The following is an 18,177-nucleotide window of genomic DNA, read 5'->3' as shown; positions in this document are numbered from 1 at the left end:
GAGAAATTGTCTTGGTTATTCTTGAGAGTTGAGGGATCAACACACGTGGCTTTCTCCTTCGATAAATTTTGTTTTACAATGCAATAAAAACAAAATTTATTGTTCGGGTTGCACACGTATCTTAACAAAATAACGTAGAGCACTGGGACCTATGTTGATTCTGAACTACTATATGTCAGCGGGTTATCATTTATTTATATTTATGTCATGTGAACCTTACTTTGAAAATTTTTAATTTCACGTGTTTTTCCGCGCGAAAGATGAGCAAGAAAAAGCTCGATAGCTTTCAGTTGTGTGAATTATGTGGAAGACTGGTGTATTCTCGTCAATTAGCTGATCACAGGGCGGTATGTGGAGCAGATTCGTCCAGCGAAGATCATAAGTGCGCGTTCATACAAGATGGTGTCCTGCACGCTCTCGCTGTGGAGAGGAACAACAAAATGATTTCAGGTTCGTCAGATAGAAGTGATCTAAGGTTAATACTGATGTTGTTTTTAAGTTTAAACCAAGTTTTTGCTCTAAATCAATCTTAGAATTGAGTGGTTTCTGAATTGAAAGTTTTTTTATAAGTTGGAACGATAGTGGGTCCAAGGAGAAAAATGTGGGCCGTGGGTTTTTCCTAATTGAGATTGGGTTGGGGTTATTCTGACGGTTATTCCCTCCAAACAGGATCTAGTTCCCGGAGTCTTAAATCTTAAACAGAATAGATGAATTTTAAGGGTCTTGGACAGGGTCTCTTTCCGGACTCAAGGCCTGGAACGGGGTTAGAATGTTGCCAGTGAGGACTCTTTAGATACATTTCTGGCCAAATTTGTTAAAATTTCACAGTAAATATTCTTTGGATCTTCTAAATATCTATGAGGCCATTGTAAAACAACTTTAGAGTAGGAGAGAAGTGATAACAAGGCCTGATCTGTCACTGATCAGTCATCACAAGCCCCAGTCATTCTTAAACCTCAGTAACCAGAATGACAGGATTTTTATATAGAGATAGACCTCCCAAAGCTATAACTGGATGCTTAGAAGGGGTTTAAGTTTAATTTTATGGTTTAACTGTGATTATATCAGATAGTAAGCTGCCACTGCCATCTCGAAAGAATGTGATTTTGCTGAACAGTAACACAATGAGGGAGTGTAACCTGCCCATTGGAAAAAGAGTTGTGTTGAGGTCAGACCAAAAAAACTTAGAGGTAAATGTTTCAGAAAAAGGCTCATAATTTTTTACATGGTTCATTTTTAGTGTATGAGCATGATAATAAGATCATTGTATATTACATTGGCAGATTGTCTGTATGGCATGGCCTTCATCGGGAGTCTCCCCAGAGTGTAGGTGGATAACATTTGATTTTTTCATCAATGTTCCAATGGCTTAATTTATCAAGGGCATAAAATTATTGCTGCTGGTAATTACTGATTAATAGTGTTCTCTACCCAGGTGTGGCATTATCACAACTGTCTCTTGAGAATCTGCAGGTAATCTCTTTTATTTTTGTTTCTTATTATGAAGAAAAGTTTGTAATTTTATTCAACAAGGCCCTATTCACTAAGTTTTCCCATTTTTTAGGTTTCAGGAGGTGAATTCGTCAGCATTAGAGCACTGAAAAAGCTGTGGTTACATGCTGCAAGGGTGGAACTTGAGTTGTGGTAAATGGTTGATTCTTTTCCTTTTTCTATCATAGCAGTAAATGCAATCCATCTTTATGTGCACTCTGGTTACAAGAATTAACCCTTTACACCCTAACATCAGTATGCATATTCTCCATACTGTTCTCTATACATTTCTTAAGGTGCTGACAAGGAGAATTTGTTTACCCAATCAAAAGCTTCTTTCATTGGTGATCATTTTCTTTATTCTCATGACCCTTTATATGTGATTTAGGAGTGATATTGTTGGGAGAAATTAGATGCTAGTCACTCCTAGGGGTTAAAGGGTTACTAACAGCCCAGAGAAGGTAGAGACATTTTCAGGCCAACTGATGGAGAGCCTTGTTCCACAATGTACTGTGCTTCATAGATAAAATGCTGCTGAATAATCTAACAGTATCTCACAGTACAAGAGTTGACATGAATTATACATTGCTGTTTGTATGAGCAACTGGACAAAATGCATTAAGGGAGTTGGGGATGACCCAATTTGTTCTCAGTCAGTTGGTGGTAGCAGCTCCCTCACCAATTAACAAGGCTTCCCACCCAAAAATAAAAGATTTACTTACTTTTGTTTCATTCTAGCGATGCAGTGGAGTTTGAAGTGAATCAACTGTTTACTGATTATTGTCTTCAAGATTTACGTAAGTACTAATAGGTTTCTCTGACCTATGTTACTTCTTCAACAACCTAAACCAATGAGATTCTCTTCTGTTTGACATACCATTTATATTCCTGGAACCTGACTGCAAATTTTTTCTCTTTCTGCATGTGACTGTCAAGATACCAAATATGTTACAATTGCGTGTGTATGTCAATAAATATTCATGGAGAGGGGGGTAGGGAGACCATATTGTAAGATGCCAATTGGTTGAGTCGTGCTAGACTGTTACTCCCAATCCCTACCCAACCCTACTGGTTGTATTTATCTCTTGGGGGACTGTTTATTAAACTTGTTCAAAACCATTGCAGGGAATCAATATGTCTATCCTGGACACAAATTAGAAGTCACATTCTATGGCAGAGCCCGGCAGCTAATGGTTATAGGATTAACTGGATCCTGTACACTTGATACAAACTCAATTTCTCCAGCTGAATTTAAGCCCCAGCAAATATTTTCTAACACCTCAACTTCAAAGCTTACAGACAAACTGGAAAGGCTCAGTCTTAAAAGAGGAACAAGAATGGATGCAAAAGCAGCTATGTCGTGTGATGTTGAAGATTTGACAATTCGGAGGAATTTGTCATCTAATTATCAGAAACAAAACTACACTGAGGACGAATTAGTTGATGTGGAATCAAAAGAAAAAAGTGAAGGATCTGTGCAACAATCGTATCATGCAAAGGCGAAGATTGAGCACGGATGTGGAAACACTTTGCGGTCAGATGTCCAGCCAAACCAACGTGATGGTCCGTCAGTATTTTATTATATTTCACCAGAAGAAACACATCTGACAATTCACGCTCGCGGAGTGCGTCAAAGTGAGCATAGCGTGCTAAAAAATAAAGTAACTTTTAAATCTATCGGAGGACTTCATAAGCAAGTTGCGCTGGTGCGTGAAATGATCGAACTTCCTCTTAAACATCCTGAAATGTTTACAAATTACGGTAAGTTGTTGTTAAATAACAAGTGAGTTCCTTTAAAGCCAAAGGAAGGGGGATTCTCTATGAATTAGGGTAACCAATACTCTATTAGAGTAATTTTCAATTTGTATCGAACGTAATCCGTGATTGCTTTGGTTTTCCTATAATTCGCTCTTGGATTGGTTCAGAAAACTCTCACCACTCTCTTAACCAATCAGATGCAAAAAATTACGACTTGGTCGTCTGCGTTTTCCCGCGCTTTTGGCAGTTTGGTTGTTTTTCTGTTGTCTTCATGGACTCTCAAAGATGTTTTCCTTTCTTCAGTTGGTCCCCCTGTGGAAGTCGTGGGAATTGATAAACATTTACGGTCTATGAATTGTCTCTACAACATTTCTTCATTGTTCAGGTATTCCACCCCCGCGCGGTGTCTTGCTCCACGGTCCGTCTGGAACAGGGAAAACCCTCATTGCACAAGCAGTGGCCGCGGAGTCTGGTGCCCACTTTATCTGCCTTAATGGCCCGGATGTTCTGAGTAGGTCTGTAAAGCGTTTATACTTCATTAATAGCATACCCCGCGACATTAAAAATTTTCACAATACAAACATTACTCGCATTGCGCAAAAGGCTGTCCAACACAGTTACCATCTTCATTTACATCATCATCACGCAAAGGCATCGCATTCGACATTCCTTTCGTAGTAGTGTGTGGGAAGTTTGTCACCATGCACCTAGTTAAACGGCCTCGAGTCTTCTATAGCTCAGTGGTGGCGCATTCTAAGCAAAAATCGTTCCTTTACTCCAATTATGCTGTGTCTTTCACTGAATAACACCATCTTTCAGTAACCTTTTTGTTCTCTCTATTTTTCCCGCCAGATATTACGGTGAAACAGAGGCACGTTTGAGGGACATATTCCGCGAGGCTCGCGAGAGGGCTCCTGCTATCGTATTCATAGATGAGCTGGATGCTTTGTGTCCCAAAAGAGATAAGGTACAAAATGAGTTTGAGAAGAGAGTAGTGGCTACTCTGCTCACTCTGATGGATGGAGCAGACACAGCGGTGAGGATTGAAATGGTTATTATTTTGGTTATGATTGTTATTTTAATGATAATGACGATGATGATGAGGAGGAGTTTTTCGACCCTGAGCCTATCTATGTCTCGGAAATAAGCGCATAAAATCCATCTAAACTGAACAAAAGACCTATGCTCCCCAAGGCGAGTGAAGAAGTTTGACCTTACACGAGTTTAGTTGTTTACAAACTCAAAGAATTATTAGTATTAATCCGCTTGTCAGAGAATAGATAAAACTGAAACTCAAGTGATTATTTATAGAATTTTTCATCAAGTCACGTGATCTTTTTGGCGGCCACTAACCGTCCAGACGCCATAGACCCAGCCCTTCGCCGACCGGGTAGACTGGATCGAGAAATTGAGATTGGAATACCAAATGCTAACGACCGTGAAGATATTCTGCGGACTCTTCTGCTCAATGTGCCACATGGCTGCACGGAAGATGATTTGAGAAGGTATGTAAACAAGAACGACGCAGAGAAGTTGATCGTATCGAGCTGAAAAATCAAATCGAAAAGAGAAGGGAGAAAGCCGAGGAAAAGGTTGTGCTGACGAAGCTGCCTTTTGAGTGACTGAAAAGTCGAGTGTCAGCCCTTCGTCAGAGCCCTGCCGTGACAAGGGGCTAACGCTCGAGAGATCAGCTTTAGAAACTCTTTATGTTGGCCTCTTAAAACCCTTTAACTCCCGGATCAAATTTGTCATTCTCCATACAATTCTTATAATGTTAGGTCAAAGAATTTAGTATTGGATCAACTAATTATCCCCAAACTGATATTTTTCTTCATTCTCATCACTTGTCTGGTTGATACTGTAATGATATTGTAAGGAGAAACTCTGTCTTGGTCACTCATGGGAGTTAAAGGGTTAATATTATCAACTCAGTTGATCAAACCAAATTATCACGTCACAACCTCACCGACGCAGCACCTCAGTTTCTGTAGAAACTTACCCTCTTTTTTCATTCTTTTTGAAGTTTCGCAGAGTTGGCTCATGGCTATGTAGGAGCAGATCTTACCGCTGTGTGTAAAGAAGCAGGGCTCATGTCATTCAAACGTTGTTTAGCGGAACAAAACGGACTTTCCACCGATGACGTCGGGGTCCAGGAGGAATACTTAAAAGAGCGCCTTTTGGTCACCAGAGAGGACATCATGGCGGCGTTCCGACAGGTCCGCCCCAGTGCTATGCGCGAAGTGTCTATTGATGTACCTAAGGTGGGAATCGTGTTCAATGGTATTTCTGTTTGACCTTGGAGAATGATGGTTTGCCGGCTTAAAAGGCCGGTTTGTGGAATAGGCTTTTTAATTACCGACGGTCCTCGGTCTATTTTTGCAAAACCATGAATACCGAGCGCTCGTGAGCAAACTGCAATTCAGAGAATCGGTAGAGTCAATATTTTTGCAGCGCAATTGAAAACTTGTTATTTTCCTTCGTCTAGGAGAATTTTTAATTTGGTGTCTTTAGTGATATAGGCTTGCGTTGGCTCTGTTCTACTTCGCTCTGTGATTGATCCAGAAAATACGCGTCACCATCAGACGCAGAACGAAGACCAACTTCGTCTTGGTTACTCGCGTTTTCCCGGGCTTCGGGCAATTTGCTTGTTTTTTGTTGTTGTTGTTGTTGTTGTTTTTTAACTGGAATTACCATCGGTTCCTTGCTTTACTGTCCTTTTACCTTCAATGTAAATACTTTGATGTTGGTTTCATGGCACTTAATCGAAATTCACACGAAAATATATTTATCCAAGGGAACACTACCTTTGTAGTAGACAATACGTGAATTTGTCGTTACGAAAAATGCTCTTCTCTATTTTATTCCCGAGCTCAAAATTTACCATCTTTCTTATTTTATAACTTGTGTAGGTTCGTTGGGAGGATATCGGGGGAAATGCAGTCATCAAACAGAAGCTAAAACAAGCTGTGGAATGGCCACTAAAACATCCAGAGGTGATTAACAATAGCTTTGAATTTATACGAAAGAGAAATAAACCAAGAGACATACATGAAGTGATTCCTACGAGCCATGCCAGTCTTCGTATGAGTTGCAATTTATCTATAAAATTGTGGCTTATATTTTACTGGTACTGAATCTCCCGGGACCGTTTTGTACAAACCACGATGAAGCTATTTCATGATTAGCGTAATATTTTTCTCCTAAATGAATAAAGGGGGTAACTTTCTAAAGAAACTGTGGTTCTACGTCGGTGAGAAAGTATAAAAAGGTAAGTTTGTATTAATTGGGTGTTATCAACACTGCGATAAAATCTCACAAAACCTTAGCCTCTATATACGTTATAAAACTTAAGGAATGAAAACCAATTTTAACGCCAGTCGAGGTTAACTTCGATCTTGGCCCTGACTTTTCTGACGGACAATCTCTTTTAATTGGTTCCCCAAAAGGCGTTTCAACGATTGGGTATTCGCCCTCCCAAAGGGATTCTGATGTACGGTCCCCCGGGATGCAGCAAGACGCTTGTGGCGAGAGCACTGGCCACAGAAAGTGGGCTCAACTTCTTGGCAGTGAAAGGGCCTGAACTGTTCAGTAAGTGGGTTGGAGAATCTGAGAAAGCAGTAAGGCAGGTCAGTGGTGAACAGTCCAGCGAGATGCCCCACGGGTGATAATGCGTCAAATTCCTCAAGTGTAACAACTTGTCATCCGGCAAGTATCTTCGCTTTCTCCTCAGCGAGTTACTAGTACGTTAAAAAAATTAATCCCTAATATTCCATGTGAAATTAGACAAATGCTGGTGCCTTCTACCTTCTTGACTTTGCCACCGAACCCGGAAATTTATCCTCTTACTCTTTCATTCGAAAATTAGTTCTAAAGCATTCTGTCTTAACGTCAATCGCCATGTTATAACATCATATTCAATAACTTGCTATAGAGTAAGAAAGATAGTACATTTTGTGCTCGACAATGAAAAGAAGAAAGTTTTTTTTTTTTCGAAAAACTTCTTGCTCTAAAACTTACCATCACTTTTCCAGGTTTTCCAAAAAGCACGTGCTGCCGCACCATCCATCGTTTTCTTCGACGAAATCGACGCCCTCGCGGCGCGCCGTGGGAGTGGTGGAGATGACGGTGGGTCAAGTGTATCTGACCGGGTTCTCACTCAACTCTTGACTGAGCTGGATGGCGTGGAAACACTTAAAGACGTTGTCATGGTTGCGGCCACGAACTGTCCTGATATGATTGACAAGGCACTGCTCCGCCCTGGAAGAATTGATCGGATTGTGTATGTGCCACTTCCGGACAAAAACGCGAGGGAGGAGATCTTTAAAATCCACCTCAATGATACTCCCCTGGGAGATGACGTCGTAATGGGAGATCTTGCTGAAAATACCGAGATGTTCTCGGGAGCTGAAATAACAGCGTTGTGCCGTGAGGCCGCTCTGATGGCCCTTCAAGAGGACATTGAGTCAAATGAAGTGCTTAGGAGACATTTCGATGAAGCTTTTAGGGCGGTGAAGCCAAGAACTTCTAGGGAGTTGATAGAAATGTACAGAAAATACCAGAATGAAAGTGGTGTGCATTCTATTTAGTAGGCTAAGATTTTGACATGTCTTCTGAACGTAAAATGCCAATTTAGACCTCTGGAAGGCTGTCTTGAAACAATAAATCAGCAGTTGTTCAAGTTGTCCTTTTTTTTTCTCGTTTCAATGCAGTGCAGACTCTACGAAATGAATACAGGGGCCCTGTACTCTAATGAATCTATTGAATGTGTCTTTTGCCGTTTGTGATCCCATGTACAAATTTCCTTTTTGGGTATCCAAATTTAGATCGTGTTTTTGTTAGTTCCTCTATAGCGTCATTTACTCTCCAGAGAGGTGATATCTATAATTGCGAATCAAGGATCTGCTCCAGCCTTATGGAGAGAGAAAAGTTCTTGCTAGTTCCTCTTTATAGCAAACCACATAGAATAGTTAACCGACCACAACCAAGACGCCGGATTTTTGATCAATCAAGAAGCAGAAAATTACCACGGTCGAAGGTTCACATTCAGTATTAGCGATCGTGGCATGGTGTTCGCCTTCAGGAAACTATCCATTAATGGAGTGACTCTTCACTCAGTCGTAGCCAAAATGTTTGAAAGAATTGTCTATGATCAATTATATGCCTATTTAGAAGAGAAAAGTATCATCTGTAAATATAAATCGGGTTTTCGCGCTACTTATTCGAATGTTACGGCCCTCCTTGAAGCCACTGACACTTAGGCGTATAATATTGATCGTGGAAAAACCAACGCTGTCGTTTTTCTTGATTTAAAAAAGGCCTTCGACACAGTTGATCGCGAGATCCTCCTATCCAAGTTAAGCCACTACGGCATATGGGGAAATGCGTTCAAATGGTTTAAGTCATACTGAGAGAATCGCACGCAAATGTGCTCCATTAATGGGTCGTTATCTAATAACCGTTCATTAACTTGTGGAGTTCCCCAGGGGACGATTCTCGGGCCATTGCCATTCCTGTTATATATCAATGATCTTCCGAGTTGTTTATCCAATTGTGAACCGAGGATGTACGCCGACGACACCCACTTTACATATGCGGGTGATTGTGTAGACGATCTCCCAGTTATATTTAAATCAAGACTTAGAAAATTTTCTCAATTGGTTGAGAGCGAACAAACTTACTTTAAATATGACTAAAACTGAGTTTATGCTCATTGGTTCAAGGCGGAGATTGAGTACTCTCGCAGTTTCTCCCATGATCACAATTTATGACGATCAAGTTAGCCAGGTTACCACCGCAAAATCACTTGGAGTGACCATCGATAACAAACTCGATTGGAGCAGTCACATCGATGAACTAACAAAGAAAGTTGCCTCTGGCACTGGGGCTATAAAACGAATAAGGCACCTTGTCCCTCAAGCGACTTTGCTTCTAATATGTCAAGCTCTGATCGCAACCACATTTTGACTGTACTATTGCAATATTGTTTGGGGAAACTGCGGGATAACTTTGCAGAACAAGGTACAGAAACAACAAAACAGAACAGCCCGTGTTTTGACGTATTCAAATTATGACGCTGATGCTGGTCACTTGTTTGAGCTCCTGAGATGGAAAAACCTAGCTTCCCAGCAGCAAATACAAAGAGCCGTAATGGTCTTTAAGTCTCTACACGGTTTAGCTCCAGATTATTTATATTCTAAATTTGAAAGACGAGAAACTGCGTATGACCTAAGAGACTCTGAGAATAAGCTTAATGTTCCTTTACCACGCACAAACTATTACAAAAATAACTTTAGCTATAGTGGCGTCACCCTTTGGAACAGACTTCCTCGTGACGCAAGACAAGCAGAGTCCCTTGGGTTATTTAAGTGTTTAATTAAAGAAGTACGTTCAAGCACGGCATTCGTGGAAAGCAGCTTTAGTTAGGTTTGTGCTTTGAGTATAGTTTTTATAGTATCTTATCCATTTAATGCATGTTTATATATTTGAATGTTTTTATGGCTGATGAATTGTTCGTGGGTAAATAAAGATTATCTATCTATCTCCTACCCAAGCCCCTGCTCGTCACTAGTCTCAACTGCAATGTAACAGGTTTCTGCTTCATGAATTACTTCACGTGGATTAATCACTCGCATCTGATATTTTCAATGTTTTCCAGAGTTCGAGCTCCTTCCACAGGTATTTAACGTATTTTAAAAGAATATCATGTACCTGGAATTCACTAAGTGAAGATTTCATTGTTGTGCACTGATTTTAGCCCTATTAATGAGCTTTCGATCCGAGATGAGTAAATGAATTAAATCCCAATTTCAACCCAGGAGCAGATGTTTTTACACGCTTTTTTTTCACACAGTATGAAAAGGCGGCATGAGGGTCAAACAAAATTGTACCAGTTCAAGAACTGCCGTTTACTGAGAGACAGTAAATTAATTGAAGAAGACCTTTGGGTGAGAGACGGCAAGATTATTGATCCACGAGATGTATTTTGGGGAGGGAAAGTTCTCGCCGATGTTCAAATTGATTGTAACAGTTTAATCATAAGCCCAGGATTTATTGATCTCCAAATAAATGGTAAGTTCTCATTTTGTCTACATAACTTGAAACTGTTTTGCGATTGAGATGGTTGCAGCCTCTTGCAAAGGGGATTAGGGAAATGGTTGTGCTTTTGCTCCATCTTGAAACCTATCACGTTCATGTTGTTTGAAGGGGGTTGGGTTTGTGTTTGTCCCTGTGGAGGCTGTATAGGCACTTAACCTTTACACCCTAACGTCAATATACATATTCTCCACACTGTTCTCTGTACATTTACAAAGGTGCTGACAAGGAGAATTTGTCTAACAATCAAGAGTTTCTTCAGTTGATGATCATTTCCTTTATTCTCATGACATTAATGTGTGATTCAGTGGTAATATTGTAGAGAGAAATTTGATGCTGGTCACTCTTAGGTTTTTTAGAAGGTAAGGTAAGGTAGAGCTAGGAGAGAAGGTAGAGACAGAATCTTCCAGCAGACCATGATTTCTCTTACAGCATGATGGAGCACTGCCTCTGCTTTTGTTTGTCTATGTATACATAGGAGACAATGAAGCCTTGTATTTTCTTTAATATTTGTTACATTCAAGGTGGATTTGGAGTTGATTTCTCTTCTGATCCTGATAAGTTGGAGGAAGGTTTGAAGACTGTTTCCAAGGGTTTGTTACAGCATGGTGTGACATCTTACTGTCCTACAATTGTCACATCATCGCAAGCAAGTTACAATGAGGTAAATAATATCCTATTATGGAATAGCAACATGCACACTTAAAGGCCTGTCCTGTTACAGCTTATCATGGTTTCTGTTGCATGGAGTGACAGGAAATATTACATGTTCTTGAAGTGTTGCTTTCTTCTCTAGGAAAATGTAGCCATATCGGAAGCTAATAAATCCTTAACCCTTCAACTCCCAGATCAAATTTGTACTTCTCTTCACTGTCAACCATATAATTCTCATGATGTTAGTTCAGAGAATTTAGTATTGGATCAGCCAATTATCCCCTAATTGATATTTCTCTTTATTCTCATCACTTATCTGGTCAGTATTTTATTGATATTATAAGGAGAAATTCTGTCTTGGTCACTCATGGGAGTTAAAGGGTTAAAATGCTTTGTGGAACTTTCATTTGTCCCCAGATTTTGAAGAAGATAAAACGAACCCCAGGTGGAGTTCATGGTGCAGAAGTATTAGGTGAGAATTACCTAATAATGATAACAATATCAATAATGATGAAACTGATAGTTTTGATAAATATCATGATGGTGATAACTTGACAATGGAGATGTAGATGATAATGCAATCATTATAGTTGTGCAGGGAATGACATTTATGACAGCTGCGATAATGGTGATGATGATGATAATCATGAGGATAGTGACTGTAAACCTTGAGACGGAACAGTAGTAGTGTGTTGACTAAATCAGCAATCCTTATATGATTGTGGTCATTTTGTAGTTAATTCGAACACCATGATGATCACAGATGAATTAAAAGGGTTAAAGAAACTCAGTTGTTAATCATCATAATCGCAGGTGCCCATTTGGAAGGTCCATTCATAAATCCTGAAATGAAAGGAGCTCACAAAGAACATCTGATGAGGCAGATCAGCACCAAAGGAGCCCAAGAAATCGAGGACTTTTATAGCTCATTAGATCATGTGAGCATCATAACAATAGCTCCCGAACTGGCTGGGGAAAGTATGGAGTCCATACAACAGTTAGTAAAGAGGAACATTGTGGTATCAATAGGTGAATTTTAGAAACAACTTTTCCTGTTTTATCAATGGAAAAAAGAATATGACCTTGTAATCTACCAGGCTGTGTAATCAAGTATAGGGGACCTGACTGCTTTTAAAAAGCCACTTGATTATTCCGACAGGCAGCTTTTATTTTTTTGCTCTAGATAGAGTACATTATTACTATCTTAGGTGTTGCAATCATCTTGTATTTTCTACCAAAATTTTTGTTCTCCAAAAGTTTTCATTTAAAGGAGGAATCCACTGTCAGTACTGTGTTCAATCATTACTAACCATTACTTGAAATGTGGGAGAGGCTAATATCAGCAGACTGGACTGTGGAGGGGAGGAGGGTGGGGGGGGGGGGGTCAAAAGGTCCAGGTTTGAGTCCTTAGCAGGTCATTTATTATGGTTTTGGGAAAGACACTTAACTCACAGAGACCCTCTCCACCCAGGAGTAACAATGGGTCCTGGCAAACTATCAAGGATACCTGATAAAATGCTTGGGGGTAGCATTCAGTGCTATGGAAACAAGGATATCAAACTGTGGCAGTATGAGCTGTTAATACATGCTTAAGAGCAGACTTTACCTTTACATTTGTTGCTCAAAACAGTTGAGATTTCCTATCTTTGCAGGTCACTCTGCAGCAAACCTGTCCATTGCAGAGAAAGCAGCAGACAATGGTGCTACATTTATCACTCATCTATTCAATGCCATGTTGCCAGTAAGTATTGTGTTAGCAGGTCAGAAGGTCAGTAGGTCAGAAGGTCAGAAGGTCAACAGACTTTACTCAAGCCAATTAAATGAAGAGCCCCTTATTGATCACATAAAATTTTCAGGGGGGTTGAACCTTCTGTCTTTATGGAAATCAAGGTGAATTTGAGAAAATTAATATACAAGGACAGTAGCCCCTTGAGTACTATAATTTGATCTGAAACAGAACAATAAAACCACAATAAGGCAAATTAGGTCTGTCATCCTGTATTTTATTGTAATATATAATGTAGAACCTATGACTATAACTTTTGATTTTAGTTCCATCACAGAGATCCTGGAATTGTAGGACTTCTCACAAGTTACGATATCCCTAAACCCATATTCTATGGACTTATAGCTGATGGAATTCACACACATCCAACAGCCACAAGAATAGCACACAGATCACATCCTAATGGTATGGAAGAGTTCTCTAGCCTTACCAGTCTCCCGCTTTGAAAAGGGGGTTAATTTCTTAAGAAACTATGGTGCTGTGTCAGTAGCACCTCATTTACAGGTGTACTGGGGACCAAGGAGAGAAGAACACAGATCATTATTTTCCAGGAAAAACTTATTCCTTGACTGTAATGGCTTCTGTTGCAGTGATGTTGTGATTGGTTCTCATACAATTTTGAAAAGCATATCTTTCTGCGAAACCTGTAGGAAGCATCCTTTTCTGATGCAACTGATGTCATACTCCACCCATGCAATAAACTTGTTCTTGAATACCTCACATCATTTGATATGTAATATACATTAGATCCTTCCCCTTTCTCTTTCAAACTTTCACAAACAAAAAAGCTTGTGCATTTGGTAATCTTGTTTTCTTTTTTTTTCAAACAGGACTTGTTTTAGTCACTGATGCTATTGCTGCCCTTGGACTTCCTCCAGGATTACACAAGCTCGGCCCAATGCAAGTCGAGATAAATCATGAAAAAGCCACCTTAAAAGGAACTAACACACTTGCAGGAAGGTATAGTCTATAGACACTATGCTACACCCTATGGGAACCAATTTCACTAGGACTATTTGGGCACCTGGGCTGGGTGAGGAAGTCAGAACTCCCCCCCTCCCCCTTCACAGTGATTCCTGTTTATCTATGCCTTTTTTTTTTTACATTATTTCATCTAAAGTATTTTACACCTTTGCACTCTCTCCTCCAATCAGCCCCTCCTCCCCTGGCACAATTACTAGTTCCTGTCACAGTAATACAAAACAAGATAATCCTCTTTGTAATAAGTTAGAATGCTCATCCACCCTAACATTAGCATGCATATTCCCCATACTGTTGTTAATACATTTCCTAAAGTGTTGACGAAGAGAATTTGTTTAACAGTGGAGAGCTGAGCCAACGTGTAGCTGTACCCTCCTCCCCCCCGCGCGCAAGGTGAAACGGAAGCGATCGAACTTTTACGCCAACGTGACACTAATCTTACAGCGGGGAGGGGATGGTACGGCTACACGTAGGCTATCGAGAGTAGCTAGCCTACGTGTAGCTGTACCCTCCCCCTGCAAGGTGAAACGAATCCGAGGGAATGTCCACGCAAACCCGACACTAATCGTGTTCCGTGAGGTCACTCTAATTTATGCAAAACGATGTCACTTGCTAATATTTTTTTACGAAGTGGCACGTGTTAGCGTAAAGGTTATCGAGATAAACAACAACATTGAAGTGAATTTATTTTCCATTTTTCTGGTAAATTTGCAATTTAGCGACCGAGTTCAAATGTGAACGGCACAATGAACATAGTGACCGGTTCATCTAGTAGTTACGAAAACGAAGACCTAAGACCATCTACGAAAACGAAGAGCCATTACGAAAACGAAGAGCCATTACGAAAACGAAGAGCCATTACGAAAACGAAGAGCCATTACGAAAACGAAGAGCCATTACGAAAACGAAGAGCCATTACGAAAACGAAGACCCATTACGAAAACGAAGACCCCCTGCGAAAACGAAGACTCATTACGAAACCCCCCCACCTACGAAAACGAAGACATATTACTAAAACAAGTTCAAAAGAGGTTGGTATTACCATTGTGGACAAAGATTATGTTCATGAGACACACTACGAAAACGAAGATCCTTACAGAAATCTTGAATTCTGAATTTGGCACGTCTGCAATTTTATCCGAAATATTTCAACAGTAGAGCCCCATGGAGCCTTCAATGGGACTACTTTAAAGCTAAAACGACTACTACTCAACTGTGGATCTTCGTTTTCGTGGGGGGGGGGGGTCTTCGTTTTCGTAATGGGTCTTCGTTTTCGTGATGGGTCTTCGTTTTCGTAGGGGGTCTTAGGTCTTCGTTTTCGGGGTCTTCGTTTTTGTAAGTACCTCTAGAGAAGAAAGGCAATCGATCACTGGCACTGCTTAAGATATTAAAAATTTTCCATAGCCAGTTGGTAACGAAACGGAGGCAGTGTTACTTTCGAAAAACATATCTATGGCTTTCTGCTGTTCTTCTTCAAATGTCTATATCCCAAAAGTCGCGCAAATTTGCCTTGAAACTTCGTAGATCGCTGTTTTCTGAAAAGTTGACCATATACGCGTTTTGTTCACTTGTTCGTTACTATGAAAACAAATTACCAAATCTAGCCAATCAGAATTGACGAAAGAATCGACAAAAAGGGGTTAACCGAAAAAAGGCACTATATTTTATTGCAAAAAGAGAAACGTCACCGAACATGGGTAGTGTCAGGTTTGCGTAGACTTTGCCTCACCTCCGTTTCACCTTAGCTGGGAGGGGATGGTACGGCTACACGTAGGCTATCGAGAGCTTCTTTAATTGATGAACATTTCCCCTGTTCCTGTGACCTTAATATTTGTTTCAAGTGTGACATTGTAAGAAGAAATTACACGCTAGTCACTCTTATAGGTCAGAGGGTGGAAAGAACAATGCACAATCATTGTGTTTGATGATCAAAGCTCTCCTTTATGACAAGGAAAGCTTTTCAAGGGTGTAAGTGACATCTGAAGACCTTTCTATGTCTGTTACTCACTATGTGAACAAGATGATATTAAATGTGTTTATTTTAGCATTGCATCAATGGATGTCTGCATTCAGAGATTCAGAAAAATGTCAGGTGAGCACCTGTTGTCTTCTGTTTAGTGTAGGTAATAAAACATGAGTTCAAATGCAATTCGGTGGAAATAAGCACAAGTAAATTTTTCAAAGACAACAAAATTGCACGAGACCGTTGGGCTTAAATAAAAGTGCTTATTTACACCAAATTATACGTACAGGAAATCATGTTATTACTTATTTATCATTTAAATGAAAAAAGCATCACAATAGTCAAGACAGAATTTTTACAACACGTTTACATTATTTGTAATATCCACCCTTTACACGTTTGCACTCATGCTACATGAAAAATGGACTCGTTTTCAGTGTCATTTTTTCGTGTGCGTTATTAACCTGTTTACAGAAGTTCACAATTTCCACTGTTTCAATCATTTGCTTGCTGGATGATGAATTAATCAATACACTTTAATCACCTCTAGGAACCAAAAAGTACAAAACTCACTGTGGCAGCAAAGTATCATTTCCAAGCCCTCTAACCCCAAGGACTGACCCAAAAATAATTTTACAATATCCATACATTCCCAAATTAAGATGTAATTAGAAGGAAAAGAATTCCACAATGGCAAATTGTTTGATTTTCCTTCAAATTCTCAGAGTGCAAACTATGAAAAAAAAAAAAAAAAAAAAAAAAAAAAGCAGTTGGTGAGTAGAAGTTGTATTTAAATCTTGAGAGTGAAAGGTTAAAGGAATCCTCTTCTTTCAAAATGTTTCAGGCTGCAGCGCAGTGGAAGCACTTGAGGGTGCTACTCTACACCCTGCCCAGGTGCTGGGGATTGAACAAAGGAAAGGCACCTTGAACTACAAATCTGATGCAGACTTAGTCTTCCTGGATGAAGACCTCAATGTGCATGCTACATTTATTGCTGGTCAGCCAGTATGGCTGCATAAGGAAGGTTTAGTGACTGGTGTCATGAAACTGAACTACAACATGATGGGGAGTAAATCAAAAAAGAGTGTCAATTTCTGGACTGAGCATTCACATCTAAGATAAGTCCTTCAAATTTGAACTCAACCCTTTGACAAAATAAGCAAATAAGCACTATGAATTTGCCACCAAATGTTATAAAAAGAAAAAAATCAGTGTGAAACTGTTACCCAAATCCTAACAAATTGTTTTCCAATTTTGATTTTATTATTAGAAGATCTAAAACTATACTTAAATGAATTTGACAAAGTATATTTTTAAAAGAAAAGATTATTCTGAAAGCAGTTGCTCAGCAAATAATTTTCTAAATATTGTGGTCAAAAACATGCAATATCCAGCCTCACTGCCATCTTTCTAAGATGCAGAGCTGGATCAATAGGCATAAAATCTGATATCTTTTAGTCCATTCAGAGTATGGTTATAACAGCATCTGAACTATGGTGCTAACCCAACTGCCTTCCCAAAAAGTAATGTCTAATAACTTATTGATTTCCAAAATTGCACCCCAAAAGAACAAATGCCTTTCTGAATTGCATTCCTAAAATGACTCTAAATCATATTCTCAAATGCTGCAAATGTAATTAATACACACAAAAAAGTTACACAACTAGCCACTGAAACGAAGAATTACTTGTAATTTTTCCCAACTTTCTGTAAATTTATATTACAAAGGAATAATCATTCTCATTTATTCCTAATTTTTGTCTGTGCCATCTTAATAAACAAAAAACTGTTCTCATTTTAATAATTAAGCAACAATATTTCATGCATAATTTGAAGAACAAGAAATGTATATACAAATATTAAAAGCATCTTTATAGTGAAAAGGAAAGTTTAGGGATGATCCCTTCAAACAGCTGTTTCTAAAGGGCTTGTGAAGTTATGGAGGTTTCCCAGAAAGAAAATTTTCAAGATTGTATGAGAACCAAATCAGAGGGAAGCTTGTTCATTGAAGTTTCTTCCTTATCTGCATTTATTTACAGTTGCAAAACAGGAATAGTTATTCTCTAACAATTTGAATTAAAGACAATCCAGATAACCCAACTCTCTTGTAACAGTAATTTAATACTTAAATGGGAAATGTGAAAGGGAGTGGTGATAATTTTCAAGTAGTTTGGTAATCTTGAAGCACAGTATGAAATAAATATTCAAATACAGTTTTTGATCAAAGAGACAAAAATTCAATGATCTGGAGCCTAATTCTTCTTTAAACCCCAAGAGTGACCAGCATCTAATTTCTCCTCACAGTAATACTGCTGAATCATTTGTTAAGAGAATAAAGGAAATGATCACCAACTTTGCTTTGATTGTTAAATTAATTCTCCTTGTTAAAACCAAAGGAAATTATAGAGAAGATTATGGAGAAGATGGATACTGATGTTAAGGTGTAAAGGGT

The 18,177-nt window shown here is 39.2% G+C and overlaps 2 protein-coding genes across 4 annotated transcripts; both read left to right on the top strand.

Annotated features, from left to right (window-relative positions):
• The first annotated feature begins 228 nt into the window (after positions 1 to 228).
• LOC131773814 (ATPase family gene 2 protein homolog A) lies at positions 229 to 7,927 on the top strand. Of its 3 annotated transcripts, none has more exons than XR_010716230.1 (14): positions 229 to 450; positions 1,069 to 1,190; positions 1,284 to 1,326; positions 1,436 to 1,473; positions 1,565 to 1,644; positions 2,230 to 2,288; positions 2,617 to 3,252; positions 3,635 to 3,764; positions 4,102 to 4,285; positions 4,561 to 4,754; positions 5,273 to 5,510; positions 6,159 to 6,242; positions 6,696 to 6,989; positions 7,281 to 7,416. XR_010716230.1 is itself a non-coding variant. In XM_059089766.2 (14 exons), exons 1-14 carry the CDS (start codon positions 261 to 263, stop codon positions 7,833 to 7,835), a joined length of 2,733 nt encoding a protein of 910 aa, XP_058945749.2. In that variant the 5' UTR covers positions 229 to 260; the 3' UTR covers positions 7,836 to 7,927. The 3 variants fall into 3 exon arrangements, 2 of the variants coding, with proteins under 2 accessions (XP_058945749.2, XP_066017667.1); XM_059089766.2 differs by having other exon boundaries at positions 6,696 to 6,875; positions 7,281 to 7,927; XM_066161570.1 differs by lacking the exon at positions 229 to 450 and having other exon boundaries at positions 1,078 to 1,330; positions 6,696 to 6,875; positions 7,281 to 7,927.
• A 1,881-nt stretch (positions 7,928 to 9,808) lies between these two features.
• On the top strand, positions 9,809 to 17,001 carry LOC131773809 (N-acetylglucosamine-6-phosphate deacetylase). The gene is made up of 10 exons (XM_059089759.2): positions 9,809 to 9,924; positions 10,100 to 10,317; positions 10,866 to 11,005; positions 11,413 to 11,467; positions 11,809 to 12,024; positions 12,648 to 12,736; positions 13,048 to 13,186; positions 13,612 to 13,741; positions 15,808 to 15,854; positions 16,570 to 17,001. Exons 2-10 carry the CDS (start codon positions 10,101 to 10,103, stop codon positions 16,845 to 16,847), a joined length of 1,311 nt encoding a protein of 436 aa, XP_058945742.2. The 5' UTR covers positions 9,809 to 9,924; position 10,100; the 3' UTR covers positions 16,848 to 17,001.
• The last annotated feature ends 1,176 nt before the right edge of the window (positions 17,002 to 18,177 follow it).

Source organism: Pocillopora verrucosa, chromosome 14, assembly GCF_036669915.1.
Source record: "Pocillopora verrucosa isolate sample1 chromosome 14, ASM3666991v2, whole genome shotgun sequence".
Classification (NCBI taxonomy): Eukaryota; Metazoa; Cnidaria; class Anthozoa; order Scleractinia; family Pocilloporidae; genus Pocillopora; species Pocillopora verrucosa.
Note: the sequence above shows the minus strand (reverse complement) of the source record. Positions and strands in the feature narration are given on the sequence as shown.